This window comes from Lipomyces tetrasporus (genome assembly GCF_029532465.1).
Source record: "Lipomyces tetrasporus strain NRRL Y-64009 chromosome Unknown POJ06scaffold_12, whole genome shotgun sequence".
Classification (NCBI taxonomy): Eukaryota; Fungi; Ascomycota; class Lipomycetes; order Lipomycetales; family Lipomycetaceae; genus Lipomyces; species Lipomyces tetrasporus.
The window spans coordinates 69,047-96,827 of record NW_026611607.1 but is presented as its reverse complement, the minus strand read 5'-3'; the positions used below and the strand labels follow the sequence as shown (position 1 = coordinate 96,827).

At 45.4% G+C, this 27,781-nt stretch overlaps 12 protein-coding genes across 12 annotated transcripts; 7 read left to right on the top strand and 5 right to left on the bottom strand.

The window, feature by feature from the left end:
• The first annotated feature begins 37 nt into the window (after positions 1-37).
• POJ06DRAFT_262127 (uncharacterized protein) lies at positions 38-2,029 on the top strand. The gene is made up of 4 exons (XM_056188706.1): positions 38-929; positions 984-1,170; positions 1,225-1,515; positions 1,565-2,029. Exons 1-4 carry the CDS (start codon positions 235-237, stop codon positions 1,847-1,849), a joined length of 1,458 nt encoding a protein of 485 aa, XP_056040418.1. The 5' UTR covers positions 38-234; the 3' UTR covers positions 1,850-2,029.
• On the bottom strand, positions 2,030-4,209 carry POJ06DRAFT_262124 (uncharacterized protein). The gene is made up of 4 exons (XM_056188705.1): positions 3,441-4,209; positions 2,668-3,388; positions 2,530-2,614; positions 2,030-2,475 (listed from the first exon to the last, which is right to left on the bottom strand). The coding sequence occupies exons 1-4, from the start codon at positions 4,162-4,164 to the stop codon at positions 2,266-2,268; spliced, it is 1,740 nt and encodes a 579-aa protein (XP_056040417.1). The 5' UTR covers positions 4,165-4,209; the 3' UTR covers positions 2,030-2,265.
• Positions 4,210-5,459: 1,250 nt separating this feature from the next.
• POJ06DRAFT_262121 (SPX domain-containing protein) lies at positions 5,460-7,519 on the top strand. The gene is made up of 3 exons (XM_056188704.1): positions 5,460-5,915; positions 5,970-6,918; positions 6,970-7,519. Exons 1-3 carry the CDS (start codon positions 5,672-5,674, stop codon positions 7,382-7,384), a joined length of 1,608 nt encoding a protein of 535 aa, XP_056040416.1. The 5' UTR covers positions 5,460-5,671; the 3' UTR covers positions 7,385-7,519.
• POJ06DRAFT_262120 (uncharacterized protein) lies at positions 7,497-8,482 on the bottom strand. The gene has a single exon (XM_056188703.1). The coding sequence runs from the start codon at positions 8,250-8,252 to the stop codon at positions 7,563-7,565; it is 690 nt and encodes a 229-aa protein (XP_056040415.1). The 5' UTR covers positions 8,253-8,482; the 3' UTR covers positions 7,497-7,562.
• A 1,047-nt stretch (positions 8,483-9,529) lies between these two features.
• Positions 9,530-10,500, top strand: POJ06DRAFT_36785 (uncharacterized protein). Its single transcript, XM_056190944.1, has one exon. The coding sequence runs from the start codon at positions 9,729-9,731 to the stop codon at positions 10,428-10,430; it is 702 nt and encodes a 233-aa protein (XP_056040414.1). The 5' UTR covers positions 9,530-9,728; the 3' UTR covers positions 10,431-10,500.
• A 428-nt stretch (positions 10,501-10,928) lies between these two features.
• POJ06DRAFT_262114 (uncharacterized protein) lies at positions 10,929-11,853 on the top strand. Its single transcript, XM_056188702.1, has one exon. The coding sequence runs from the start codon at positions 11,061-11,063 to the stop codon at positions 11,460-11,462; it is 402 nt and encodes a 133-aa protein (XP_056040413.1). The 5' UTR covers positions 10,929-11,060; the 3' UTR covers positions 11,463-11,853.
• Positions 11,854-12,555: 702 nt separating this feature from the next.
• On the top strand, positions 12,556-13,200 carry POJ06DRAFT_202944 (uncharacterized protein; the record flags this gene model as incomplete). The annotated part of the gene is made up of 2 exons (XM_056185300.1): positions 12,556-12,781; positions 12,836-13,200. Coding segments are annotated over 2 exons (591 nt in total), but the record flags the coding sequence as incomplete, so codon positions are not given.
• A 758-nt stretch (positions 13,201-13,958) lies between these two features.
• Positions 13,959-15,099, top strand: POJ06DRAFT_283620 (uncharacterized protein; the record flags this gene model as incomplete). The annotated part of the gene is made up of 3 exons (XM_056190117.1): positions 13,959-14,721; positions 14,780-14,830; positions 14,891-15,099. The coding sequence occupies 3 exons, from the start codon at positions 13,959-13,961 to the stop codon at positions 15,097-15,099; spliced, it is 1,023 nt and encodes a 340-aa protein (XP_056040411.1).
• A 1,997-nt stretch (positions 15,100-17,096) lies between these two features.
• On the bottom strand, positions 17,097-18,278 carry POJ06DRAFT_271328 (uncharacterized protein; the record flags this gene model as incomplete). Its single annotated transcript, XM_056189496.1, has 4 exons — positions 17,097-17,428; positions 17,491-17,557; positions 17,652-17,843; positions 17,907-18,278. 4 exons carry the CDS (start codon positions 18,276-18,278, stop codon positions 17,097-17,099), a joined length of 963 nt encoding a protein of 320 aa, XP_056040410.1.
• A 2,900-nt stretch (positions 18,279-21,178) lies between these two features.
• Positions 21,179-21,758, top strand: POJ06DRAFT_262090 (uncharacterized protein; the record flags this gene model as incomplete). The annotated part of the gene is given in 3 exon segments (XM_056188701.1): positions 21,179-21,264; positions 21,267-21,373; positions 21,424-21,758. Coding segments are annotated over 2 exon segments (159 nt in total), but the record flags the coding sequence as incomplete, so codon positions are not given.
• On the bottom strand, positions 21,592-22,114 carry POJ06DRAFT_240988 (uncharacterized protein; the record flags this gene model as incomplete). The annotated part of the gene is made up of 3 exons (XM_056186113.1): positions 21,592-21,846; positions 21,887-22,012; positions 22,043-22,114. The coding sequence occupies 3 exons, from the start codon at positions 22,112-22,114 to the stop codon at positions 21,592-21,594; spliced, it is 453 nt and encodes a 150-aa protein (XP_056040408.1).
• Positions 22,115-22,760: 646 nt separating this feature from the next.
• Positions 22,761-23,597, bottom strand: POJ06DRAFT_36709 (uncharacterized protein). Its single transcript, XM_056190943.1, has 2 exons — positions 23,509-23,597; positions 22,761-23,419 (listed from the first exon to the last, which is right to left on the bottom strand). The coding sequence occupies exon 2, from the start codon at positions 23,386-23,388 to the stop codon at positions 22,999-23,001; it is 390 nt and encodes a 129-aa protein (XP_056040407.1). The 5' UTR covers positions 23,389-23,419; positions 23,509-23,597; the 3' UTR covers positions 22,761-22,998.
• Between the last annotated feature and the right edge of the window lie 4,184 nt (positions 23,598-27,781).

The following is a 27,781-nucleotide window of genomic DNA, read 5'->3' as shown; positions in this document are numbered from 1 at the left end:
TTGCCATCCAACTAGCAGCATTGTGCCTTACGAACTTGACGGGAGAGAGGTCACTGGCAACTCTTCTTAGAGAGTTATCTCTAGATACTGTGATCGAATGTCATTCACTCACACTGATATGCTATGAACAAAAGACTTCAGCGGTATTAAACCACTTGCGTCTGCGTGGATGAGTGATCGATCAACAATCATCCTAAGTTCTGCGACTGCAAATCTCACTATCCTCCCACGGATATGGACAATATTCAGCGTTTTGTGAACTATCTTTTAGATCCTGAGGCTGTGAATACGGATCACAAGAGTCCTCTATGGTCTCTTGGTGTAGAATATTCACCGGTTCCTGATCACCCACCGCCAAAGTCGGAGTCATTTACACCACCCTTGATCCAGCAACACAACACAGCCGCATCAGCGAAATCAAAGCTGTCGAGTTATCTAACGAACGCCTCGAATGCATTACGAAAATCGTCGCCGTCGATTGATCAAGCAGATTCCGATGGAAAGACCACCCCTGAAGTTCCTGAAATGGTGATTGCGACCTGGCCGTCCGTATTCGTCGACAATATTGGATCCAAACTCTACATGACTTATCGGACAGATTTCCCTTTGATTCCAAGGACTTCAAATGGTCCGTCTAGTATATCAGTTGGTTCACTGTTGCGTGGTCAGATCACTGATAGAGCCGGTTTCACATCGGATGTTGGTTGGGGTTGCATGATCCGTTCTGGTCAGACCTTGCTCGCCAATACTCTGATCTCACTACACGGTATGCAACCTGGATCGTCGAAAGAAAGAAGAATTATATCCTGGTTTGCGGACGATCCGCGGGCGCCATTTTCTGTCCAGAATATTGTATATCATGGTTGGGTTGCATGTGGCAAACACCCTGGGGAATGGTTTGGACCGTCGGCGGCGGCCAGGTGTATGCAGTAAGTTCCACAAGGCGAATATAGCTCGTGATATCTTTCTGCTAATTGACGTAGAATAACTTGCTCCAATTTTAAGGAATCTCAGTTACGAGTGTATATCGGTGGTGACGCTGGTGATGTATACGAAGATAGCTTAATGAGGGTATCAGGTGGACCAGCGGACTTCAAGCCAACTTTGGTATTGCTTGGAATCCGTCTAGGTATTGAGAAGATTACTCCAGTGTATCATGAGGCACTGAAGGTATTAGTTTCGAACCGTTTATAATATTATAGGGACTAACTAAACGGCGCTTAGTTTTGTCTACGAGTCCCACAAGCCGTCGGGATAGCGGGAGGACGACCCTCATCGTCACATTATTTTTTCGGCTATCAAAATTCCAATTTCTTTTATTTCGACCCGCACTATCCCCGCAAAGCACTGCCATATAGAGCGGATTATGAGTCTTATACTGAGGACGAGATTGCGTCGGTCCATACTCGACGAGTTAGGAGTATCAAGGTGGAAGATATGGATCCGAGTATGCTCATTGGCTTCTTAATTCGAGATATGGGCGACTGGAACGACTGGATATCAAGAGTCGAGAACGTGAGTTCGCATATTTTCTTCCGTTACTGGATAAATCTAAGACATGTAGTTTCGAGGTCGCAAATTCATCCATGTATCAAAGTCCGAGCCTGTATTTGGCCAAGGTAATAGAATCAACTCCGACGGGTACGTCGATCTTGGTCCCAACAGACGCCGAAAGAGTGTCTTAGTTGAACCTGCGGGAAATGAGAGTGAAGATTTTGAGCATATAGCCCTGGGCGAGGACGACGATGACAATGGAGTGCAAGAATTGGAGTCTGAGGACGAAGACGGGCAGAAGCAGAAATCACAAGAAGACGAGGACGATCTTGATTTTGACAAATGTGCTACCTAGAGTAAACACTAGTCCTACTTTTCTTACTTGTGTCATTATCGGTAGGAGTTCGTTTCGGATTTGGTTGTGGGTTTTCACATAGTATTACAGTTGCCTCAAGGGAAATGAGTTTATTGTATATACGCTTCTTATGCTTGACTTTTGTGTTCTCGTCTAATTGCATATTGATAATGACACATTTCCGATACGCACAAAGGGGATTCGAGACTACCATTGACTGGAATTCGCCGCCATCAGTGGATAGATTCTTCATGACGCATGCTGTCAACCGGCAGGCAAAATATCTTGATCTAGCCGGGTCGTGGTTCTGGCATCAGGAGCTCACCTGACATAAAACAGTCCGTGTCTCCGTAGTATCCCCTAGAAAGCGCGCGTGCAGCGGACAACGTAGTGGATCAGCCATAATTGGGTGATGATTATGTGATATCAGGATAGTGGTCTACAAAAACGCCTCTTTCGTGATCGAACCGTGAGAAATATCGACCGAGCTCCACAGCGGCATCAATATTCGCAAATAACGTATTGATATGCTGTCGTGTATATAGCGACAACACGTCCACTTTTTCCAAACTGCTCTGCGAAGCACAGACACGTGCGGCAGTGGTAAGAACAACAACATAGAAAGGCTATTTACTCGTCAGAACAAAAGTACGGCTGTACAACAACTAGAGACAACGTACCCCTATTGCATGCACCGGATTTAGCGTATCTATAAGAGCTTGTCCGTATGCAATGTACGAAACTATGACTCCGTGACAAGCGTATCTATCATGTCAGCCTCGTCATTTCTCACTTCTACCAACTTAAAAGTGTATTACCTATTGTACTTTACGATCTCGCCAATTTTAAATTTCCTTCGATTGATATCCTCTTCAGAGAATGGCCCGGATTCTCCCATCTCCTCAGTCTCCAATATTGCATTGGTCTTTTGACAAGCAGTACTGAAGGATTGTCGGTAGTTATCGACGCACTCCTGTCCAAACTTCGAGTACACAGATTCGACGAATGAGCCGTCTCCAAATATGTCTAGCTCATTTCGACAGCCCATCCGTCGAAATATGGCGACAAAATCTGCAATAGACCGCTCCCCAAATTCTGGCTCACGCAGCATTTGTAGCGGAGATAAAACAATGCTAAGAGCTCGCGAAACGTACAGGTCCCATGATCGACCACCTGTCGTATTGCCGCTGATGAAATTATACTCGACCAGGGACTTCATCCTACGAAGGCTTGTGGTAAACAATGCCATTTCCAACGTGGAATCCTTCACACCTTCCACCTGTTTGCTCACGATTCCAAACAGTTCTACCTTTGAATAGATTTTCCCCGTGTTCACTAATGACACGTATATCCGGTCATCCGGAGCGCTATTGCGGAACATCACGACTGCTGGAATAAAGATAAAGCCAAGGGGACCACAAGTGAAACCCAGTCTATGCGCAATACCGGAGAATATGCCGCAGGCGCTCCAAAAATGCCGTTTACTTTTGTCAAAAAGAAAGTCCCGGGCGAGGATAGTAAAGGGCTCGGGCCCAGGAGCTAAGCATTATCAGTTCATACCGAGCCCGCCACTATCGGAATAAGAACTTACTGTCGGAAACAGCCATTAGGCATTCATCAATCATATGTTCACAGATTGCCTTGGCCACAACTGAAGACTCGGTATCATTTGCAACCCCGATATTTCGGCGTATACTCTGAGCTGCTGTGTCCATGAATATTACTGCCTCAGACACACTGCTCCCGCAAAAATATGCGAACGAGCAATATACTGCATCAAAATGGTCATAGTTGCATTCAACAAGCTCTCGGTTCATAGTCTTAACCCATATTTTGGTGCCTTCTCTCCTTCGTATATATCCTTCCGCCTGGCTAGCCATGAATTTTGATCCTAGCAGCTCCAAGCCGCGGCCCCCAGTCTGTGCTGCAACTAAGGCATCCAGCGCATCTACTCCATATTTTGTAATGAGCCCGAAAATATTACCATACATGGCGTAACCCTTTTTGACATTCCGGCCGTACAAATCCAGCAAGGAGTGCACGCTCCAGTCAATCTTGCACCTGCGAGCGTACACCTGAAACCAGTTTGTTGAATCTTCATCTTCTCCAAAAATTCTATGCTGTAACTGACGACATCCCCGCAGTAAAGATACATTCTCCCAATTATCCCATCGTCGACATCGTTTTCTCCAAGTAGAAGGGGTTCGAACGACCGTTAATAAAGGTTTGTTGACCAGTGACAAATGCGACAAGTCGCGATCGGACAAATATTCAAAGACATGGCTAATAATCTCAATTGGGAGCAAATGAAACATTATTGCATGCCCTGCTACAATTAGCGTATGCCGAGCTGGTTCCTTAGCATTTGTGAAGGAAGACGTTACAAGAATGTGTCGATCGAAAACCTGAATGCCCCTATAGCCCTAACCCGAAACTGCGGGAGTTATCGTATCGCAATATCCGAGATTCCACCTGATCCTCATCAGGATAAAGAAACATGAGATAGAAAGATAATTAGTGAATTAAGTGGCTGCAAAGCCCCCAGCATAGGGGATCATATTTAATAAATCCTCCTTTATCCTCCGTGTTAGATCCTCAACATAAGCGTTGAATAATCCCTGCATTGTATTCTTGTGCTTTCGATAAAATAGGCCATCGGCGACATGATTGGCGGAAACCGACAATATCGAATCTTGTCCAGCCCTGTCACAGAATATCCTCGATAACTGCCAATTAGTGTGGTCTGGTTTTCTTACTCCATAAATTCTTTTCGGTATGGGAGCATGAAGATAGGAGTTTGTCGTAAACATTTGCACCAGCTAATAGATTTCCTTGCTAAGGCCTGGAGGAAGCGAGAAACCCACTAATATTTAGGGTGCGTTTGGATTCCCAATTATAAAATAAGTGGAAAATAAGTGGAAAATAATTGAGGTAATCCAAACGCCGCGTCACTTATTTTTTCAGAAAATAATTAGAAAATAATTGCCCACACAAAAACAATAAGTAGGTCAAACCCACTTATTTTCTACTTAATAATTTTCCCCCCTCTACAACGTACTTCAACCCACTTCCACACCTCCTCGGAACACCTTCCACACCCCTCGGAACACCTTCGACACCCCTCGGAACACCTTCGACACCACACCCCTCGGAACCAACTTCCACGCCGACAAAACCGCAGGAGTGGAGGATTTGACGCGTCAACCCGTCAAACAATCAGTTTGGCTGAGGTAAATGTAGTGTGGCACGTGCCAATGAAAACGTTCCTTTTTTAGGTTTTTTTTGGTTTTATTGTGCGGTGGGAACCTAACCCAGGAAATTCACGTGACAAATAAGTGAAAACTGAAGTGGGATTTAAGTAGGAAATAAGTGGGAAATAAGTGGGAAATAATTACGGTAATCCAAACGCACCCTTAGTAATATTTGACGGCGTGTTGCACCCAAATATTCAATCTGCCATACTTTCTCATGTCGTTGCCCTCACGTGTGCGGGGGATTCGTTCGTTGGACTTCGTCGTGCCTTGTGACAACATTTCGAAAAATTACCCTGTCTCATTAACAATTATCGGACCCTGACCACCGCCGAGTCTAGATAACTCGTAGCTGAGCAGCCCCTTTCCTTTCCATCTCAGTCAACTCGCTTCGAGATCTGCCTGCATTATTTAGTCTAGGAGGTCGATTTAACGACTGTTTGGGAGAAACGCATATTATGGAAGATTTCTAAATTGCTTCCATTACCTCAGTTGCCGCTAAGACTATTATTTGCAGACAAACTTTTTTAAAGATAGGATGGTCCCCACATAATAGCTGGTAGCACCAAAGATGAAGTTCGCAAAAGTATTTCAGCAGCTCCTTGACGAGGAAAATATTCCCAAAGAGTGGATAGGCGCGGCTATTCAGTACAAGTCTCTGAAGAAATGTATCAACAAAGTTGTACAAGAACTCGAAGAACTTGGCCTGGAGAAGGAGACATTGCAGTTGCTACTTGCATACGAGAAGGCTCAGCGAGATCATGCTCAAGGTAATACTGGCAAAGGACGGCCTAAGCTGATATATTCATTCGAAGGTACACATCTCTAAATCGCATCGTTTGGTTATAAGTGTTCTAATCGGTGACTAGGCACGCTTCGCGAATTTGTACCAAAAATCACAATTAACCTCGATAATTTGAATGGCATGCCATTGTCGGCACAGATATCACCTGAAACGCGGGAAAAATTGGAGAGCCTGGCCTCACATGGGGCGACACGGTCGTCACATATATCCTCAGTTGGCGACGATTCCCATATGGTCGACACTATCTTGAATTCGCCAGGGGACCACGAGATTTACATCTCTGCGAGGGCAGATGTCGAGACAGACGGATGTGAAGGTGATACGGTGTCGATAGCGGGCTCGACATCTTCCACCGGTGCGCCGACGGCTGCAGATAATTCCGATCCTTCTTCACGAAAGAGGCGAAGTTTTGATTTGCGAGATTTATTTAAACCCGAATATAACCTAATGCAATCTGCCGGGTCAATACAAGTTGAGAATGATTGTGAGGAGATGAAGGGTGTTCCTGACGGTATTGAGGCACCTTCAGCTGGAATCTCAAGTACAGTTGAGATCCATTTGCATTCAGACTCTGAGTTCTTCAAGATGTTGTGTTCGGAGCTGGCAGCACTTGGTAGCTTACATGAAGAGCAAGAAAAGGAGCTGACTGAGCACGTAAGTGATATTGCCAGAAGGCTTCCTCACGTGGTGTCTCCGGTTCACAAGAAGAATGATCTCTACGTGTGGCGCGAGATCTTCAGGCTGTATATCGACGCGGGAGTTTTCTTCTCTAGTCTGGAACAGGATCATGGTGAGAGAAATGTGGAAAAAGCGAAGCAGCAGCTTACATGGTTCACTGATCAAATTGATCGAATGGACCTTGTAAGTCGATTCAAGTCACCCGAAAGTAAGGTTTTGTTGGAGTCGTTTTGGAAGTTAAACTTGTCGTTACTGCAATCTGCTCAGTTTCAGGAACTTAACCAGACTGCAATGACGAAGATTTTGAAGAAGTTTGATAAACAGACAGCGCTGACGTATGTTTTGATTTCGGCTTGACAAGTCATAATTTGCTGATTTGGTATTAGTGCCCGAGAAGTATTCCCCGAGTTTTACTTCAACAACCCTTCGAGGCCCGTGTCTGCGTCAGTTGCTAAGTCGGTGTGCTTCACAATGGCTAACCAGCTTCTAACACTGGTTCCCCAACTGGACGACTACGTTTGCCCTGTGTGCTATCTAATTGCGTTCAAGCCGGTTCGCCTCGATTGCGGTCACGTCTTTTGCATCCGATGTTTAGTCAAGTTACAACGACAACAGAAGGATAGTTGTCCGATTTGCAGGCAAAACGTTGTCGTGCAGGCTGATGGACGAAATATCGATACTGCTCTTTATAATCAGCTCCGATTGTATTTCCCTAAAGAGACGAAAGCGAAACAGGCCGAGAATGATAGGGAAGTCGCGAGGGAGCAGTTTCATCTTGAAGATCAGTGCGTGATACAGTAGCTCGTAGAGTGGAATACTGATAGTAATTTCTTTGGGTATTGGTATTGTTTGTTAGTAATGACATGGCGTGGATACACAAAAAGGTCACGGTTTCTTTGGTAATTTTTAATGAACGCGTTTCATATTTGAATAAACATAATTAATACTTTTGTTATATGTACATGCTTATTTACCCCGCCTAGGCTAGTGTCCAAATGACTAACAAGTTATTGAAGTTCAACTGGTGGCATGCCGTCAATTTAAGACCATTCTTCTCGGCCTCCGGAACAATTTCGCCCTCCAAGTCCCTAATTGCCCATTGAGCATCTCGAGCTTTCAAATCAATATCAAACAATCTATCACCTTCGCCGGAGAACTCTCCGTTTCGCTTGAACGCACCGTAAACTGCTAAAAATGCGCCGACCTTGCCTTGCAATATCTTGCCGGCATGGAGAAAGAGTTTCTCAGTACTTTCCCAGGGACTAATATGCAGCATGTTCAACACAAATATTCCATCATATGGGCCAGTAGTCTCCAAAACGTTGAGCCAGTCGGCGTCAGACAAGGCATTTAACTTCAAAGGCTGCAAGATATTGCCATTGGCTGCCTGTTTGGCGACCTCCTTCATTGCCGCAACACATTCATCCTGTGCCTCGGTAGGTTGGAACGTCACGGACGGCGTGTCTTCTGCAAAATATGAGACCTGTTTACCGAATCCACTAGCCACTTCCAGCACCTTTCTCGGTTCGATTGGAGTGCCGTCGTTCAAGGCTGCGCCAGTGAGCCACGGCTGAAGCAGTGGCAGGACCTCAACTTTGTTGCGCTCGGCTGAACCTGGCTTCGCCCAGGAATTTGGACCGGGAACGTAAATACTCGATTGGCTGGTCATTACTGCGCAATATACATGACGATTGGGTCCAATGAAATTACTGGATCGTGGAACTGTGGAATTGTGGAACTGCTGTTGCTCACTTGTCAGGGTGTTAGTGGCACCTATGGCACGAGAAGGTTAGGGTTATGGAGCCTAACAAGCCACAAAAGTTCGGTGCACATGTAGGACGTCCTCCCCTAACTCTGGGGCGAGTTACGCCATTCTCCGCGCCGAATGGCGGACAGCGGCACTCGGCCACTTTTTGACGAAAAGGGCATGCAAACGTGGTACAACACCCTTGGCTTATGAATGATAGAAGCATCAAATTGGTACGAAAGTAAACTATAATGCTGACGCGACGCGACGCGTCGAGCTGTTGTCTCTTCTCTACATATATACGTTTCCCCATTTATTATACTGATTATGAGTGAGCGCACACCCCCTAGCACGTATTCTGGTGTATTGGAAGATGACTTATGGTTACCATCCGCAGAGTCAGCGACTCCTGGCCAAGCAAATTCTGGACGACCCCGTTCGCTCAAGCTGAACACGGGCTTTCGGCTAAGACAACCAAGCTGCACTTCTTTTCCATCTCAGTCAAGCAGGAGATGCAACTTGTGCGGCATGTGCAAGACATTGAGCGATTTTGGGCGAAGATTGTTGGTACCTATGCCATCGACGGTTATGTAGCAGCGCAGAGGTGATATCTGACTAGGCGATAACTTCATATCATACACAGCACCGTGAGGCTGTCACTCTATTCCAAGCTACGACGACCCGTAGTTCTGACTATTTTCTAGGATGCTATTCGAAACTGGAATGACTAACTCAGATCTCTAAATAAAGCGGCTAGAAAAGCGTTAATTGTATGTCTGAATTGCTAATCATATGATTGTACAAGTATTCGAAAATTAGAGTTACCGTCCCATGCATGAAATTTACTTTTTATGGCCTAGGCATTAATTGACGACTTAATTGGCGCTTGAGCTTCGGCATTTTCCGGTCATATCTATCGCGGATGGTTTCGACAACTTTTTATAAGCCAAAAGCCATCTGGATGTTCTTCCCTTGTATGATCCTCACGGGCTTAGGTTAATTTATATAAGAAAAATCCTGGAAAAAGACGCCGGTATATATGGTCACTATAAGGATGCTAGTGTCCTGGAAAGGTGGGGGAACTGCGAGGGCCGCTACCAGTCCAGCGCACTGATCTAAGTCCAAGACATTAAAGACACCGGTGCTGACCCAGATCCATTGTATGGTTAAGTTCTCACATACTCCCTCAACTAGACATCCTGTGAGCAATAGGCATAAATAGAGACAGTCACACCTCTATTGTGCTCTCCTCCTCTACCACCAGGTAGCCGTCCGCCTGCAATTTTCCCTTCGTCCAGTCCTCGTTTTCGTCTTCATCTTTCTTCGTCCGCATCTTCGTCCTCGCGTTCGTCTGAACAATCAATATCGACCTGGGTTACTGTAAACTTACAGCTTGACATGACGAGATTAACCTTGCTTGCGTATGCCTTGATATTACTCGTCTTTTCCATCAATCGGGTAGAAGGTGTGAACATATATTTCTACTCGCATTACAGTTGTTGGTATAGCAGGAGTCTGGAATGTACCAATGTTGGCATGTTTGCTTGCTGCAGGACGAACAGAAATTTCAGAAGTGTTTACTACAACGGATTGACTAGGGGAGACATATTAGTGTCGTATAAATACGCCAATCGCAGTCCGTGTGGGCAACAGAAGGCCCGCATTTACGCCAGCAGAGCGACCTGCCTCAAGAGTGACATCTATTACAGAGGGGGGGCCATCTGGTTTAATTGCGCTTCATGCATTGGCGTAATCCATAAAAGAGGCTTGGATAATGCCACAACTATTAGCAATAATACGTCAATGGATGACACGTTGATAGATCAAGTTCTGGCGGATAATGTGGACTGTAATAATTACACAACGCCGGATGTGATGAACATTGACGATAGATTTGCTTGGATAGGTGGCCATGGAGTTCCAGAAGCTTATAAGGGCAACCACAGGACATATTTATCACATGAGCAGACTGAGGCCATAATTGAGGAACTAAATGATGGGATGGACGAATCAGAAGTACTAGAGAACTATAGCGAGTATTTTGCGGTCAAAGATGATGATTATTATAAGTGGAAAGATGCTGTAAGTGCGAGGAGGTAGCGAGTGATAAAATAATTGCATATGTAGACCTTAGAAGAGGTGGAGTAGGTACTTTAAATAACACAGAATAGCAACCAGCTTCATTGATTTCTCTTTCTCGTATTTTTGACGTGCATGTCTGCGTGGAGATTGCAGGGAATTTGCGGATATCATTTTCTAACATCAGGGTCCAGCTCCTATCAGGTCCATGTTTGAACGATTGAATACCGAAAGCGCTCGTTGTTATTTGTGGAACTAATGAATACCTTATGGTATCAAAGAATAGCAAGGACTTGATGCTATTTTCGTTCGTAAATGACAACTTGGCTTGCATTCGGGATGAGTGCCCATGGCTAGCTCCCCAAATTCGTGGCGCTTTACATGCTGAAGATATTTTGAGGTTTTAAGTTAATTCTAACAATTAAGCTTCGGCTAACATGTTAAAACCCTAACCCTACTAGCCAAAATAAGTCCCAAGTAGCCCATCACGAGCAGTGAACATAAATTCACGGCTTCCTCCTCGACAACACCATTCGACGCGACTGTCACTCGGCAATACCTTCTTTCACGCACCTGGCTTCTCTGTCTAGTTTCCTCACCTTGTTGCTCCAAGACTCAATCTCGACCAAATACGCCAAGTTTACAGCACCAATGATGAAATTAGTGGTACTCGTGTTGGCTCTGATATTATTTATCATTTATATAATCCACCAACGAGGAGTGAATAATCTCATAAGCGTTTGGAACAATATGTCGATGGATGACGCGTTGATAGATCAGGTTCTGGCAGATAATATGGACTGTAGTAATTGTACAACACCTAATGTGATGAACATTGATGATAAATTTGCTTGGATAGGTGGCCATGGCGTTCCAGAAGCTTATAAGGGCAACCACAGGACATATTTATCACATGAGCAGACTGAGGCCATAATTGAGGAACTAAATGATGGGATGGACGAATCAGAAGTACTAGAGAACTATAGCGAGTATTTTGCGGTCAAAGATGATGATTATTATAAGTGGAAAGATGCTGTAAGTGCGAGGAGGTAGCGAGTGATAAAATAATTGCATATGTAGACCTCAGAAGAGGTGGAGTATGTACTTACGACAGAATAGCAGCGTGCGTTAATTGCTATAAGAAACCTAGTGATGTATAAGAAAATTAAAACGACAGTCAGCGCTGTCGCCTGACTTGCGGCTTGGTTTGCCCTTCTGTCCGTCTTGTCCTTGTCCGTGCTCGGGTTTGTGGCTATACAAATAACATGCCCTGCATGGGGCTGCACTGCAGCGGACCAGCGGTATGCCTAGTAGGCTGTTTCAGGGCGAGTCTTAAACGGCCGACAAAATGCCACATGCCATCAGCAAAGCTTCGATCGTCAGATCTGTCTTTGTGTTAAAATGACAACTGTATCCTCTTCTTAGATAGTAAAGTGTATGCTCTGTAGTTTGCATCAAGGCAACGGCAGATCACCCTCGGTGATCTCTACGTCATGATACTTGACACTAGTGATAGTGAGCCGACGGGCTGGATATCACTACGTGAGTGCGGGCACAGGATATAGTCACCTACGGCACGAACGTGGCGCCGTAATAAGCCACAAAAGTTCGGTGCACATTGTAGGGCATGCAGCCCTAACTCTGGCATGCATTAGGCCATTCGGCTGGCCGAATGGCCAAATGTCGCACTTAGGCGAGCTGGGTTCCGGAGTACAGAAGTACCACACCCTTAGAGATTCATCTTCTCACAATGGCGGGGAACCTGACGCGTACCAAAAAAACCAGGCTTTTTCCAATTGCCGTTTTCGGAACGCGTCAATTATTCGACTGTTATAATCACGACATGGACAATTCCAGAGCAACTACAAGGAGGAAAAGGCAAAATAAGCGGGCACCGTATTCCTTTGAAGGAAATACGATAGACACTCTCGACGCCATGCTGCAGGGGGCGCAGACGTTTACTATGACCCACGAGGAAGCGCGAGCCTTTGTAAACGCTAAAAGGCATAAGAGGAAGATAAAGTCGGCTGTTAATGCCCGGATTGAAAATTATGTTGAAGATTATGAAGATTACGGGACAGTTGAAGACGTGAGCATTCTAAGGCATCTACATGGTGGAATTAACGCCGTCGTGTTATAGCACAGAGACGCGAACCCCCTTGACATATTGCCAGACACCCTTACCCCAGATATAATCATAAACGTTGGAAAAACATTGTCACAACGGAACACTGACAAGAGACAGCAGCATGCGGACGCATGGAATAAAATTTTCGCAGCTGCTGTGGATGCTTACATGGAATGGGAAGAGCCGCCGCGGGCAACCCTCAAAAGCCACAACTCCAGATCCTGTCTTTGGCTTGACGTTAATCGTATGCGAATCGTAGAGCCTTCGATGTTTGCGTGAAAGAAACTAATTCGTATAGGTGCACAATATATCCAACTGCGTCCAGACAACAGGGTCATTCAATTGATCAAGTTGGGGTATATGACTAACGCCCCTGTGCGCCCAACGGCCGCGTTCTCCTTTGAGCTGCTCAAACTCTTCCACATGTTAAAGAATACTGGCGGACTGTCGGCCGACGCATTTGCGAAAGTATTGCGCCAATCATTGGAACAATCGTACTTGCAGCAGCTCCCTGACTTCGACAAGAGATTTCGTGATACGTACTACCGCTGGCTAAGAATGCACCAAGAGTGTCGTAAAAGGCAAGACAACGCAATTGAAGTGACGGTTCAACCGACAGGCAAGTGGCCAGTACTGACTGCCTTGTGTAATACCATATGCTAACAAAACATAAAGACTCAATTCGTTTCAACGCGCTCGCAACCTTGTGTCCATCGTGTTTTGGCAGCACTGATGCCGAGACTAGGGAAGATCGCCCAACAATATCAATTGATGGCAATTTCCAACAAGTGCATGGCAAGGATGTATCGCCTATTTCTGAACCCGAACCAGAGTATTTTTTTATGGATCCGACAAAGACTGAGACTAGGAAAGTGAAAGCAAATAGCTGCGCTAGCAACTTCCAAGCGCCCAAGCAAAGGCCGGGAGATGCTCTGTTTGATTCTCAAGGCTTGCTAGGAGTTGTGTGCCGGCACGGCCATCCTCTCTTCTGTCGCAACCTATTCACCAAAGGGGAGCCGTTCGGAGATGTTCTGGAGATTGTCAAGCAGGTTGTCCAAAGATATCCTACCGCGCCAAAGTGGGGAGTCACCTATGATGTCGGTTGTGCGTTGGAGAATTCACTGACAGTACGTCGCTATTTGAATATCAATATTGGATACTAATTCTGTCTATAGATGCTAGGTAAAGAACTTGACAAGGACTTCCTCGTTGCGGTCAATAAGTTTCACGTGTATGCCCATCAATTTTCATGTCAGGTAAAGTATCATCCCCATCGCCGCCCTGGTCTTGGAGATACAGATGGGGAAGGCATAGAGCGATATTGGTCGAAAGCAGCCTTCCTGGTCCGTCAACTAAAAACGTCATCGGCGATTCATCGCCATCAAAGTCTCGATGCTCACATAGAGTACACTTCAAGTAATATGACACGAGAACTTGGAGCGGCGCTTTGCGATCGTCTTTGGCGTGCTACCAAGGCTCTTAAGGCGGCGACATGGGATCTAGAGAAACTCAATGTCAATGAAGACGACATCTTGGCACAGATCGATAGTCAGAAAACTTATGTTACAACTCGCAGTAGGGAAAGACTGCCTTCTTCGGTCCAGCAGGTTCGGGTGGTCGCGGACAACATTGAGAAGTTAATGATTGAACGTAACTATGAGCTTGAGCAGGTCCACACTCGGCTCCGGGGCCATAAAAATACTCAGGCTGTTTTCAGTAAAATTCGAAGAAGACGCCCTGCAGTCGAGAAGGAAATCAGGAGGTACAACGCCTTGGTCGATGCCTTGCCGATCGCGCCCGAGTTGAAACCTGAAAAGATCAGCTACGAACTACTGCAAAAGGAGATGAACGGTAAGGAGGAGACCAGTTCTCTTCTACACCATTTCTTTAAACTTGACAATTTCGGTATGATACTAAGTAATGTGCCGCGCTGGGTGAACAGTCAGGGCATGCGCCAAGCCATTCAACTGCACCTCCAGATTCAGGCTCTGCACCAAGAGATAGCAATCATCAGAGCAGAAGTTATGAGAGCGATCCAGTGGGCCATGGAGAACTTAAAAGCTCTGATTGCCTATGCCAGAGGGAATAAATCTGGTCGACGCTTCGAGACAATTTTTGTCGACAAAATGTGGGCGGGAGTACAAGTGGCGAAAAGCTTCCTGGACAACCTGGATTCTATGTCTAGTGAGTGTACATTTTAAATTAGTGAGTACCCATACCTGGGTTATTAACACCATAATAGACGCGGATTTCTCTATGGAAGAAGCGAAGATGCAAAAGCCATATCTCCAAGGTACAGACCAGCATCGTTGATAGTTCCTTCCTATTGTCAGTTAACACTTAAATGATCTAGAACTCATCGAACGTGCGTACTCGTGCCTTCCTTCAGAGAGCCAGGGCCAGAATTTCGACGGAGAATTGGTGGTGGAGAGTGATACTGTGGTCAGTGACCAGAATTTTGTTGACGAGGAAGATGAAGACTGCATTCCCACCGACGCTATCTTCGACTTAGCCATGCTATCTGTCGATGATAATCAAGTCGATGACCAGGAAGCTAATTAAGTGAAAAGAGATTGTTAGAATACGTTGCCTTTATTTCCTTAAATTCGTGTTTGTTATAATCAGCATTAGCCGTTAATGTCAATAGTTCATAAATGTGCCTGGAATGTAACATAAAATAAACAAAGAAAGGTCATTGAAGTCACTTTGGACATATCCAGAATAAATCGTTTTATTTAATAACCAGGTTGTAATGCTTATGGTTCTGTGAGATTGGTTTGTGAAGATGAGAGACGAAGTCGGCGTGAGGATTGTTTGTTTAGTTTTCGATCGAGCTGTGTTTTGTTTTCCTGGCAGCACTCCCAAATTTTCCTGCCTTCGGCAATCACAGCTTCAAGCTCGCAGTAAGCACATAGATTGGAATCACCTATCCAGTTGTGCCATGGATTAATTCTACTATTTTATGACTTGTTGAGAATTCATGGAAAGTACATTTCGGAAACTTCCTCCCTCAGCTGGCTCCGCTGTGGCCTCAATTGACACTGCCATCTGAGACCACTGCTGGTCCTGTCTAAATAACTACGAGGTGTACGTCAACACGGACGTGCATGATAGCAATTGACGGAGCTCGGAAGTGATTTATGGTAAGGGAATAATGAGTATATTTCAGGCCAATACATGAGAATTTAGGGAGCTGGGAGCCAAATTCAGGTAGGTAGGCGAATCAAGTTTATGTTTCAGCTAATAACATATGTTACCGGCTGCCAAATTTATGGTATACCCTGACGCACACCAAAAATTTATGAGGGGGCACGGCTACTATCTTTGCATTTTGATAGTAATGATAGTTAACTAAAGACCACAATATCCGATGAATGACGGAACCATTGCCGGCACTTTGACTTCCTCAAGTGCATTTCGCTCGAAGTTAAGGTTGGTATTTTGCTATATAATACGCCTTAATTAGGAGATTTATCTAAGTACGACGTGCCTAAATATGATAGGGGTCGGACTGTGATCGGATAGCCTCTACCTTGTTTGCTCGCAATAAGTTGCCTAACGACCACATCGGGGGGATTTATAGTAAGGACTTTCTTCGGCAACGATGAAGAGATTAACTTCAGGTTGTGAGCAATGCTGATGACTGGTGCTGCAGTTGCCAACATCCAGCCTCACCAGTTCCGGCTGACAGCCCTGACGGCAAGCCTAGCACCACAAATAAATCACATCAGATGGTTGATCCGATGCTCCAGTAACTTCGGATATTTCGTTTTGTCCATTTTGCCTCAATCAGTATCAAGTTTAAGTCTGAGTCTGAATTGTTCATGGCGAGTTTATTTTGATCTAATGATCGGTTCCGGGCTTCACAATTTATCTAGCTGATCCGGTTCCGACAATTGTTTTCGACTATTGAGCACAGTTGGTAGTGCTTCTTCCAAGCAGAGTGCGGTATTAAAGAGTTTCTGACGATTCTTATGTATCCACATGTATAAAGTACAAAGAGCGTTGCAGTAATGTTACGGACACAATCACTCTTCTGTAGGAAAATGCAAGTTGCATGAGCAGCTGGATGTCCGAAAGTGTCTTGGTAAGTTTCATCCTTCAATTGTTTCATTACTCTGCAAGAATGCTAGCTAATTGTGATATCAATGGATTGGAATAGGTATAGACGGCGGGGACAAGCTGGAGTTTCTGAGGAGATAAATCGGTGGTTTCAGATGCCTCTGGATGGTCTCTACAACCACGCTCGCAAAATCCATTCAGCAAACCAACGCCGTCTCGTTTAAGTGTTCCTTTACTATTGACTTCAATCTACAACAAAGATGCTATCTCGAGTTTATTCGTTGACTCGCATCCATAGCAATGCCATCATAGTTTGTAAAGCGTCGTATTGAACGCTTAACGACATAAATAACAGTTTCATTTAGTGTAATACTGTGTAATACAGAGCCCTCAACCGACATTACCCTCTGCACTGATTTAGTCATGTAGACCTACTCGGGGTCCTCGCGTCTAATCTTACACCTTGCCTAGTCTCACATTCGTTAACCTGTCACTGATTAGATGCTCGCATCTCTCGTGAGCTCGCCAGTGACTCGCTCCACGGTAGTGTCCGCGCATGCGTCAATTGCTTCTGCATTTGTGTCGTCCTCGGCGGCTACTTCTGCACTGGTGTGATCAATAGCTGTCATTGTAATTTTCTTGTCTTCTATAGCGTCTATTATCGACTGAGTAGCCGAAATACTTCTAGATTTGTAGGCGGTCTCGAAGTTCGACCATGACCAATCGCCATCGAAGTTGATCTTAAAACCTCCATTAGCTAGTTCGGATTCGATTGTTTTAAAGGAAGTGAACTTTAAGGGGTTGGGGTGTTTATCGTTCGTAGCTTGAGCTAAATCATAGACATGTTAGAACAGAGATTTGTCATATCGCAGACACCATAACGTCACCTACCGAGCACACTATTGAACGATTCCCTCATTGCTTGATCCTTTACAGTCGACAGTTTGGGCCGTTTAGGCTGGTGACCATTGGAAAATGTAGGAGGCGCCAACACAGAAACTATTAAAGTAATACGTCAATAGGACTGCTAACGTAATCTTCATTGGACATACCGCTTCTTTGAGCATCAAATATGACTGAAGCTGCATAAAGATATTATTTGAATTGCCGTTCACATATTCCTCATGCTGCAAGTCTAACAAACGTTTTGCCGCAACCGTTCCGTGGTAGTAAAGAGTTTTTCCTCTCTTGAGAATGAATAGTCGTTCGATGGGTACTTCAGAGCTGATCTCGTCGGCCCTTTCCTACAGTACTGCGAATTAGCGCATGACAATATTAGAGCAATCAACAGAAATATTCTCACACACCATTTGCACTAACATACTTGCATATAAGTGTGACATGGCGACTGCCGGATCGACTGCGCTCTCCTTCAGCGCAGCCTTCTCCTCTTCGCTCAGACTCTGTGCCACTTCCTTGATCCTATGAAAAGAAGAGCTATGAAGCTTGCCTAGATTGTCTCGATCAATAAGATCTGAGTGGCTACGCTTCAGAATATCAAATGCCCCTAGCGAACGCCTTTTTCGGGGACGGTGTAAGACAGACTTGCTTCCCCTAGCTGTGGGGATCGAATTATGTGTCCTCGGCGTAGTTGAACCTGTGGACGCTAGTAGAGCGTCATCTTCTAATAGTCTAGGATAAGTTCCCGGAGTTGGACTTCTGGAAGTACGCTCAGCCATAGTGATCACTACCTATGAAGGTTAAGGAGGGTTAAGGAGGCCACATATGTGCAGAAACGACGCGTAGAGACGCGTCGCTATCATCACAGTGGGGCTTGTGCCACGGATGACTTTTTAATTTGGTGTCCCTTTTCTATCTTGGATTACACAAATCAAGGCATTGGTACTTTTACTCGGTAAAATTAGCAAAATTATTTTCAAGCGTTCGGCCATTCGGCTGGCCGAACAGCGTAATTCATGCGAGTTAGGGCTGCATGCCCTACAATGTGCACCGAACTTTTGTGGCATATTAGGCAGCATAACCCTAACCTTCTCGTGCTATAGGTGGTTAGTGGCCCACTCATATACCACGCTATTCCTATTATAGACTAGCTCCAACCTTGAACGAATCGAACGCCGACGAATTTGACCGGATTGCTTGAGCCACCGCACGAGAAGGTTAGGGTTATGCAGCGTAACAAGCCACAAAAGTTCGGTGCACATGTAGGACGTCGTCCCCTAACTCTGGGGGCGAATGGCGGACAGCGGCACGGGGCCGGATTTTGACGAAACGGGCATGCAAAAGTGGTACAACACCCTTGATTCTTGTGCCTCCTGGGCAGAAGCGAATCGCGTCCAATAAATTATCCAAAGCTACACTAAACTTCCACAGTGGCCCAGCTGATATGGAGTCCTGGAGACAGCGCTTTTTCAGATTCTCTAGAGGGATAAGAGTTGAGCTACCATATATCAGCCCATATGGCACCATTAGTGTATCTCATCACTTTGGATTTTTACGACATAAAAAGTTACATCCATGTGTCTGATTGAATAATTAAATTTCATACATCTACAACCGTTACGCTCATTTTATAATGGCTCAGTTTAATTGGTAGCATTACCGTCACGTTCAGTCTTGTTGTTGGCAGCTGCACGCCGCTCTTGGTCATACCTACGGCTCTTTAATGGCCCATACACCCCAACATCAAGTGGCTGAAGTAAATGCGAACAATGAGGAGGTAGGATAAGAAGGTCAATACCACTCTCCATACATAGAGCAATCATATCGCCCGTGATGTGGCTAGAATGGCCATCCATAATCAGTAACCGTGGCCGATTTTTAAACTTCTTGCGTGACTCTGGCCCAAATACGTGACTCTGGCTCAAATACTTTCCGTAACCACTCATAACCATGGTTATTAGTCGTCCAGCCGCTAGTACTCGTTGAGAAGCGCCAATCGGAAGGTGTATTCTGCGGAATCCATGCTGAATTGGTATTCTGGGCCATAAAAATAACATTAGTAGTATGGCGCCGCCGGCTCCGTCAACACATTCCAGCACAGTTACCCACTCTTGCTTCCCTGCAGTAACCTTCCAATTCGATTTCTGAGTAGAATCGACAATTATACGCGTAGATTGAGTGTCGCCAACTGCAAATCCTGTCTCATCCATGCTGATCCTGGTCCCCCTCCTCGAGCCCATCGAGCGGCAATTTGAACTCAGGGTGGACCTCAGCACCAGAAGACCAGGTCCGGCAGGTACCCCAACCACGGCCAAGTTCCTTCCACTCACCTGGGGGAATAGAGGCGGGCGGTAGCCATAGTTGGCGGCTGATCCTCGCCGAAATCTCATTCCAGAACGGCATGATTTGTTGCATATTGGAAGGATGCGAAGTGTTGAGAAGAAGGTAAAAGTAAGGATGCGAAGTGTTATAGAGAATCAGACAGAACAGTGGCGGCGGAAACGGGCCCTGTATAATCACAGGCACAGAACAGAAATCAAAGACGCGAGTGTGGTACGTGCTTTAGTGAGCGATCGTTTAGTTGATCTGTCCGATCTCTGCTACGCATTCTCAGACCGCGCTATATTGGCAAAATGTGCATGTGAACTCGTTGTCTAGCTTTGTCCGATCTGCGCTACTCCGCCAAAGCGGAAGACGGGCGAGTGCGGAACGTGGTCTAGTTGTCGCGTTGCTTTTGCTTTTGCTCGTCTTTTTTTGCGTTTGAGACGGCAGGATGGGTGATCTGTCTGATTTGTGCTGCTCGGCTTAATCGGCGCCGAGCTTGGTAGGATTATTGTCACGTTCAGTCTCGTTGTCTCATTTACGCGCGCTGAGAATTGAGTGATTTGTTTATTCGAAATTGCCTGTCCGTGCGCATCGCGAGTGCGGCTCCAGCGGTGAGTCCGGAACGGGATGCAAATCTAACACGCTCGAACGCGTCGCAAACACGCGTCGTGTTCTTCCTGTAATAATACAGAAGTCTGGTGACTTTGACTTTTGGGAGTTTTTTAAGTATATGCGAGTGCTGTGCCAGGAATTGGACTTCGCAGTGAAGTCTATAGACCAGCATGGGCTGGCAGTTGCCGCAGTTCATCTGTCGGGTTTGTTTGATCGCTGTCGACCAGCAATTAATTTATCGGGGCTGGCAGTTCCTCGTGATTTTGTTTAATTATTTAGTTCACGTGTCGGCTCGGCTTCATGCAATTAATTAATATTTCACATTCGAGCCGATGATTGTCTTGCCAAGACTCTGGCGTTACACAGATCGGATGCTGTTGCGCGCTCGCCGACGCGTCCGTCGCAGCGTTTCCGCGACGCGTCAACAACGCGTCCCTGTCTCATCCACAATTCGCGAAACACTAAACGTCCACAGTGGCCCAGCTGATATGGAATCCTGGAGACAGCGTTTTTTCCTCCTCTAGAGGGTTTTGCCAATAGTGAGTGGTTGTTCGCGTCATTGCGGATCAGGAATCCGACACTGCCGGCTGCAAGACGTCTCTGTACTCCAATTCAGTGTAACACGATCGCGCTCGGACGTGGATCGCGCCGTAGACAATAAATTAATTAATTAATTCGAATGCTGACGGCGCTTGCCAAGACTCTGGAGTCGGCCAGATCGGATGCTCGCCCTGGTCGCAGCTTCTGTGCTTCTCGTCTGGTTGTAAATACGGCCATCTTTCCCCGCTGCTGCTGCCCCCCTTCCTCGTCATCGTCTTACGCGAACATAGATTTTCAACTTGACAACGAGAACTAAGTCGCCTGGCAAGCGACACAGTCTGCGGAGAGCCAACAGGGGAGCCTGTAACTGGCTGAGATCCTCTTCGATCACAAGCGAGTATACTTCAGAATTCCTACAACCTGGTCATTTGGCTAACATTAATGTAGGCAGACAGTGTTCTCAAGTGTGGGCAAGAGGACAGCATGGAACCCGGGGTGAGTCTGAGTGGCCAGAGGCAAGCCACTTGGTACACTGCCGGTTCTAGCAGTTCGTCCTCTACTGGGGGCAATACGAGTACGCTGATTCGTTCGCCAGTTCGGGCGATGCGTACTCGACTATGGGTACGGGGGATAAAGTATGGGCACGGGGGATTCGATATGCTGATCGCCTCGAGCAAGGTGAGTCCAAGGATGGCGAGATCCAAGCCACTTGGTCACTACCAGTTCGGGGACGCGTACTCGAATGTGGGCGAGGACAGCCTGGATCCAGCTGACCAATACGGTGAGATCCAAGCCGCGGTAGCACAACTGGTCCGGCAATACGTTCTCATCTGGGGGCATGAGGGGAGTCCTGACGGACTGAGATCCTCTCTAATTCGAGTGCGCTCATTCGCCCTGGAGCAAGGCTAACCAAGGATGGCGAGATCCAAGCCACTTGGACACTACCAGTTCCGGGGACGCGTACTCGACTGTGGGCACGGGGGATAAGGAACGGTGTTAGAATTTTCTCTATCACCATTATATTCCTGTTATTTGTCTATGTATATGTATATGAATATATACATACATATGAGAGGCCAGTTTCTTGGAGCTGGCCGTTGTTACTTGTGACCCATGGCAGGGCGTAACCACCAGACATTTTTGTTGTATTTCTTGCTAACTTTGTATGTCTGGTCGGCCGTCTAATACAAGTAAGTGTGCATTCCTGACGGGTAAATTGGATAACCCTAACCTTCTCGTGCTATAGGTGGATTGCTTCGTCGTCTTCATTCTTCAACACAAACTAGCAGCAACCTAGTGTTTAATTGCAACAGTTACTACACCGAACGGAGTCCAGGCCCCGTAAGAAACGGTCTAGGCTATCACGGAGTGATTTGTTAGCCACGACAATAAGTAGTACCAGTGGAGCACTTACTGAGGCGATCAGTTTGGGGATGCAATCGCTAGCTGGAGCCTTACAGCCGTCGGCCAATGATGAGATATCCTTTGATGGTACGACCGAAATTGAAGTCCATATCCACGAGGTTGACAAAAAGAGATCGGACATGTCCAAACAATTTTCCGAGATGGGCAAGATGATTGGACGGCTCTTGCATAAATCTTAGGGTCCTCTTGATCCTCTGCATCTTGCCATGATTTTCTGCTTAGTGCTCCGCTATTGCTTTGCTATTGCTCTAGCGACTTTGCTTTCTATTTTTTCTTTTAAGAACGATTCATTTGTCTTCGATAGCTGAATGAAAGGGTTGAAGGATTGGTCATAACTTAAGTTTATTCTCAACACGTATCAAAGCTACTCTAACTTCAAATACTCATCTAGAGACCGGGGGATGCAGCTGAACGACTGCGAAACTTCATTGCCGCTCCTCAAGACAGGTATGAATGTTTGTCGAACAGAACCGACACCATATAAAAGCCAGCAACCAAGTGGACTGCTGTCTCAATCCATATTATATCAATTGTACGCCCACTTGTTTAGAACCAGCCCAAAGAGCTGCTCGACAGCGATCCGCACTCCAGACATCCTCACATTGAATTCAGCCTCCTCCTGAGGTAGAACAAGATGGGATGGCGTAGTTTTTTATCGTACCATGATGCCATAACCATCAGAGTACGCGGATCGCTATATATATATAGATCTTGTCCATCGGGGAATGAAGAATTGATCGCCTGCCAGTAGCCTGACATTGGCCCACAAGTCTTGACACAATGTACAAGGTGATGCATACCGTGAAAATTAGAGGTGCAACCTTTCCACCTTGTATAGAGTTCTTGATAAGATTGACAAAACTGAGAGATGCCATCTTCTAAGCGATGCAGATCATCTGGCATGATGTTCTCTGACACTGCTGTCTTGTAATGACACAGACTGCTTATCACTCTGATAGTCAACCTCATCCACGTGCACAAGATCATGGACCACGCAATGTTCAAGAAGACGACCGGCCTGCCCTGTCATATTAATACAAACTGAACCAAGGAGTCGTAGGTAATTAACCCTGATGAGTCAGGACTGACACAAGTGTCAAGAGAGACTACTCACACCAATATCTTGATCATCTGTCGTCGATAGTACATCAAGGATATCAAAGCCATTCAGAATGTGCTTGAAAGTTCCAGGAGTGGTGATACCTTGTTCGTCAGATCGGCCGTAATGCACTGCCTGTAATGTATCATTTGTTGGGTCAGGAGCTGTTGTAAGAATTGAGCCTACAACTTCCAATTCCGATGTTGGTCGGGAGGCTATGAGCTTCATAGAATTCCTCGGGCTCGTAGATGATTCATTAATAAACTTTCTTTGGGTTATATCTAGGACCCGCTGGTACTATGATTCCAAAAAGGGTATAGTCGGTAATTGCCCCATGATTTCCCTTTACATTATACCTACAGTTCTAACGACGGAGGTAACCTTCAATGTGACTTATATTTCTTTACAGCATAAATCGCTGATTTCTCATCGAGGCCCTGAGTATACGCTTCTATAAATCGCCATGTGTATCGAGCAAACTTTCTAATCTTGTCAATTGGAATGGTGTCCAGAATTTCTGGAACACGGGCTCTCGATACCGGATATGAAATTTTTTTATTCATTCCTTCGCTTCGCCTCTCCCCAAATTCTTTCAATGAAATTGCACTCACAGTGAAATTTCGCAGTGTTCGGGAAAAAAAATGGGGTGTGGCACCTAAAATTCTGATGTAAGACGAAAGAGTGGATAATAGCGAATAACACGAATAACTCGTAACTTTATGTTATATATAAGCGTTGACGACAGGTTTATTTGAGGCGACGCGTTGCCTTGCGATACATAACTGCGCATTGATATTTTGCTCATGGCATAACCGTCGAGGCAAATATACAATTACCAAATACATTAGTCATTAAACCTTATTTTTGACTGTACCTGACGTTTCATAGTGGGCCGTTCGCCATAGTAAACCACCCTTGTACCCGCCCACAGGGTACAAAGCATAACTCTGGCATTTCTATTTTTTTAAGTGCGATCAAACTAAGTTCTATTAATTCTAACATTTTGTAGACAGTGATGTATTTTATTTGGTGATTTATTATGGTTTGCTGTAGTTGATGTCTCTTTTGTGAAGTGGACGATACGAGGGCTCAAAAAATTCAGCGACTAAACGAAATGCACCATACCATGCTTTATAACCGTGATTTGATGCAGTTGTGCGTGTCAAGCGAGTGAGACCTAATCAAAAATAACCCTTTGCCCTAGATTTTACTGTGGCAGCCTTGTACCTGATGTTGAAACCTTAATACAAGCGTTCCAAAAGGTTTTTTTTTTGAAAGCCAGAAGCTATTTACATACGTGTACTGGCGAAAGACAAAGAAACGAAAGGAACTTAAGCCCAGTGGATTACTAAAAAATTATTCCGATTTCTGGCCACCTTCAAGCGACTTGCTCTTTATCAAGCTAGTGCTATATCGTATAAGAAATACTTAATTTGCGCGATACTATGGAAATGCCCACATTCCCGAGATTATACGCCTAACTGGTAGGTACACTCTCTGTATTTCTTACCATGGCAACTGCGAATCATGTGGCTAATGCGCAAGCAATTCAGACGCGTCACGAACGGCTACGACCGAGACCCTTCGCAGCAACACGCAGAGTAGAACGAGAAAACGTATACTGACCTTTGAAGATGTTATGACAGACCTGAACAGCAGACTGAAAGCAACATTGGCGGCGCAATCTGAAGTATAAACCATGTTCAATAAGCAACCGCGATGAAGCCAACTACTGTAAGACTATCCCAGAAGGATCTGACGAGTCCGAGAAAGCCAGTTTGGATCTTTTGTGTCATTAACACTGACCACCGGACTATCAAATACATGTCAATATCGGAGATAGGGCGACTAGCCTGACCTAGTGGCTGCGGCCTTTGTCGCGTCCTAGACTCGACATCACTATCCTCGATTCGTGCGTATCAAGGACGAAATAGTGCTTCTTACATCTACTGCTTACTGAAAATAGTACCTGTTCTTTGTTATCCGCCTTGCTTTTTGCTCAGGTGTGTGATTTATTTTATTGCACGGTCCGATAACCCATTTTTGGAATGTTTTATAAAATTGCTGTCTCGCAATAGAGGATCCTTTCTTCTATCCTGACCCTAACCCTGGTGGAGGATTTTGTTTAGGTTTCCCAGCTAGCAATGATGGCAATAGAAATACCACGAATGGTAGATACCAGTACAAATTCTCCAAGAATGTAAACGACTCCATCTGAGGTGTCGTCGTTGTTCAGGATTCCAAAATCGCGCAGGAGGAGCTCATACTGTCGTACAGGAAGCCCTCGCGCATGAGGGTGGAACTCAGCCACTGCGGCGAGTTTGCATGGAACTCCAAAATTTCCTTCATCGACTCCCACGCTTGCCAAGCAATTAATAAATCTGCAGGGTCCCTTTGCTCGAGAAGTCTTTTTAGCAGGGCTGTGACGGATGCTGATATCCGCCAAATTTTCCCATATCCGCATCCGCATCCGCCTTTTATCCGACTTTAAAAATTGGCAAAATTCATTAATAGTTATTATCTAATTTCTTTAAAAATTTCGCAAAGTTCTATTTGAATTTCCTAAATGGACTCGCTGTAGCGGACCCAACTTATTTGGTCGGTCATCCCCGCTACATGTGAGCGTGTACGCCAGTGCAAGAATAACCTCTTGTCGGACTATGCGAGCTAAAGGTTAGGGCTATCTCTGACCCTAACCCTATTAGATTTTGACCTTTTTTTCAATTTAATTAAGAATATACGGATTATCCGCCAAATCCGCCTATCCGCCTACAGCCCTGCTTTTTAGTCGCCAACAAGTACTCTTTTCTTTCGCTATCCCATATCAGGACTGTTAAGGAAAGTCATATTTGTACGGGCTGTGGGAACTGTGACCACTGTTTAGACGGATTGACAGATGGGTTAGTTAGAGCAGAACAACGAAAGGGCGCTGTCAGTCGCAATCGCAATCTCACTTTTCGTGACGGTTGATACATTTTTGTGAAGAGATCATAGCCAGAATTGAGTTTCTAGGTAGGGATATTATCCTCGGGTTATAAATCGAACTCCTGCATAAATTATGGCATCACAGATGCTGAACTTAAATGCGCGTATTATTTACAAGTACAAGAAGTCCATCCAGCTAAAATGCTGCAATGCAGCCATACGTCCGTAACGCAGAAAATTGTTATTCAGTTACGTTCAGAGATGAATTGCCGGAGGAACGATTGTCCGATGCAGGGTCGACGGCAACGCGTGCGCAATTACTGACGTCTAACAACCGTAATATTCACAATATAACGTAACTGACTTGATTAGCCTTCTCGACATCTATGGAGCCTTCAACCGATGGAATAGATATGAGAAAGCATGAATAACGCATTCTGACAAGAGTATTCCTGGGTCATGTTCTCCGTTTCTGTCCGTAATCAGCTGAGACCAACAAAAATTGGTGGTCGGAGGGCGGACAGACGTGGGCACCTTTGAAGCCGAACTGGCTCAGATGCGATAATGAAGATTTAAGCATCAAAAGAAACGTCATTTCTTAACAGACGTATTCAAGATTAGCCCACCAAGAACATGATCTGGATCTAAATTGTAAAAATCGATATTTCGGTCCCGAACTCAATTTTAAGACATGATAATCTTATGGCGCAATATCCTGCGTAGGGCTGTTGGCGATATTGACGATATCATGAATGACGATACGATATCGGCAGACTTCCAGTTAGACGATTGCCGATTGACGATAGAAATCGTCAGCACCTGAGTTTGCCGAATTCTGATACATTGAATTCTTAGGTTTCTTGTGGTCCGCGTGCGAGTTTTCAAACAATAGTCCCTACCCAGCATTTGTGACAATTATTGAGTACTACTGTTAAACTAAAAATATAAAAGAAATTTATTATAAAAATAAACTAAAAATAATGAATGCTAACGCAAAGATCAACGTTGGAAATGTTCACGAGCTATGTACACTACAGGCAAGGAACCGAAAAAGACGCCAGTAGCCAAGCGGACGCATGTTGACACTGCATAACCAGACTGAGACGAAACATAACTCGTAAATCACCCAGATGGGTCACCATCAAATGCCGGAAAAACAGACTAACGAACACGAAGGCACATTGGAACGCACTCACGCTGCCCTGGGCCCCTACCACTTGAAACCGTCGCGAATCAACATCAGCATTCTTATGGTATCGCCCTTCAACGAATGTCTGCGGATACCTAAGACATCCCTCGCTGTGCTAAACAGCCGCTCTACAGCAACTTCAGAGGCAGGGATCGCCAGATAAACCC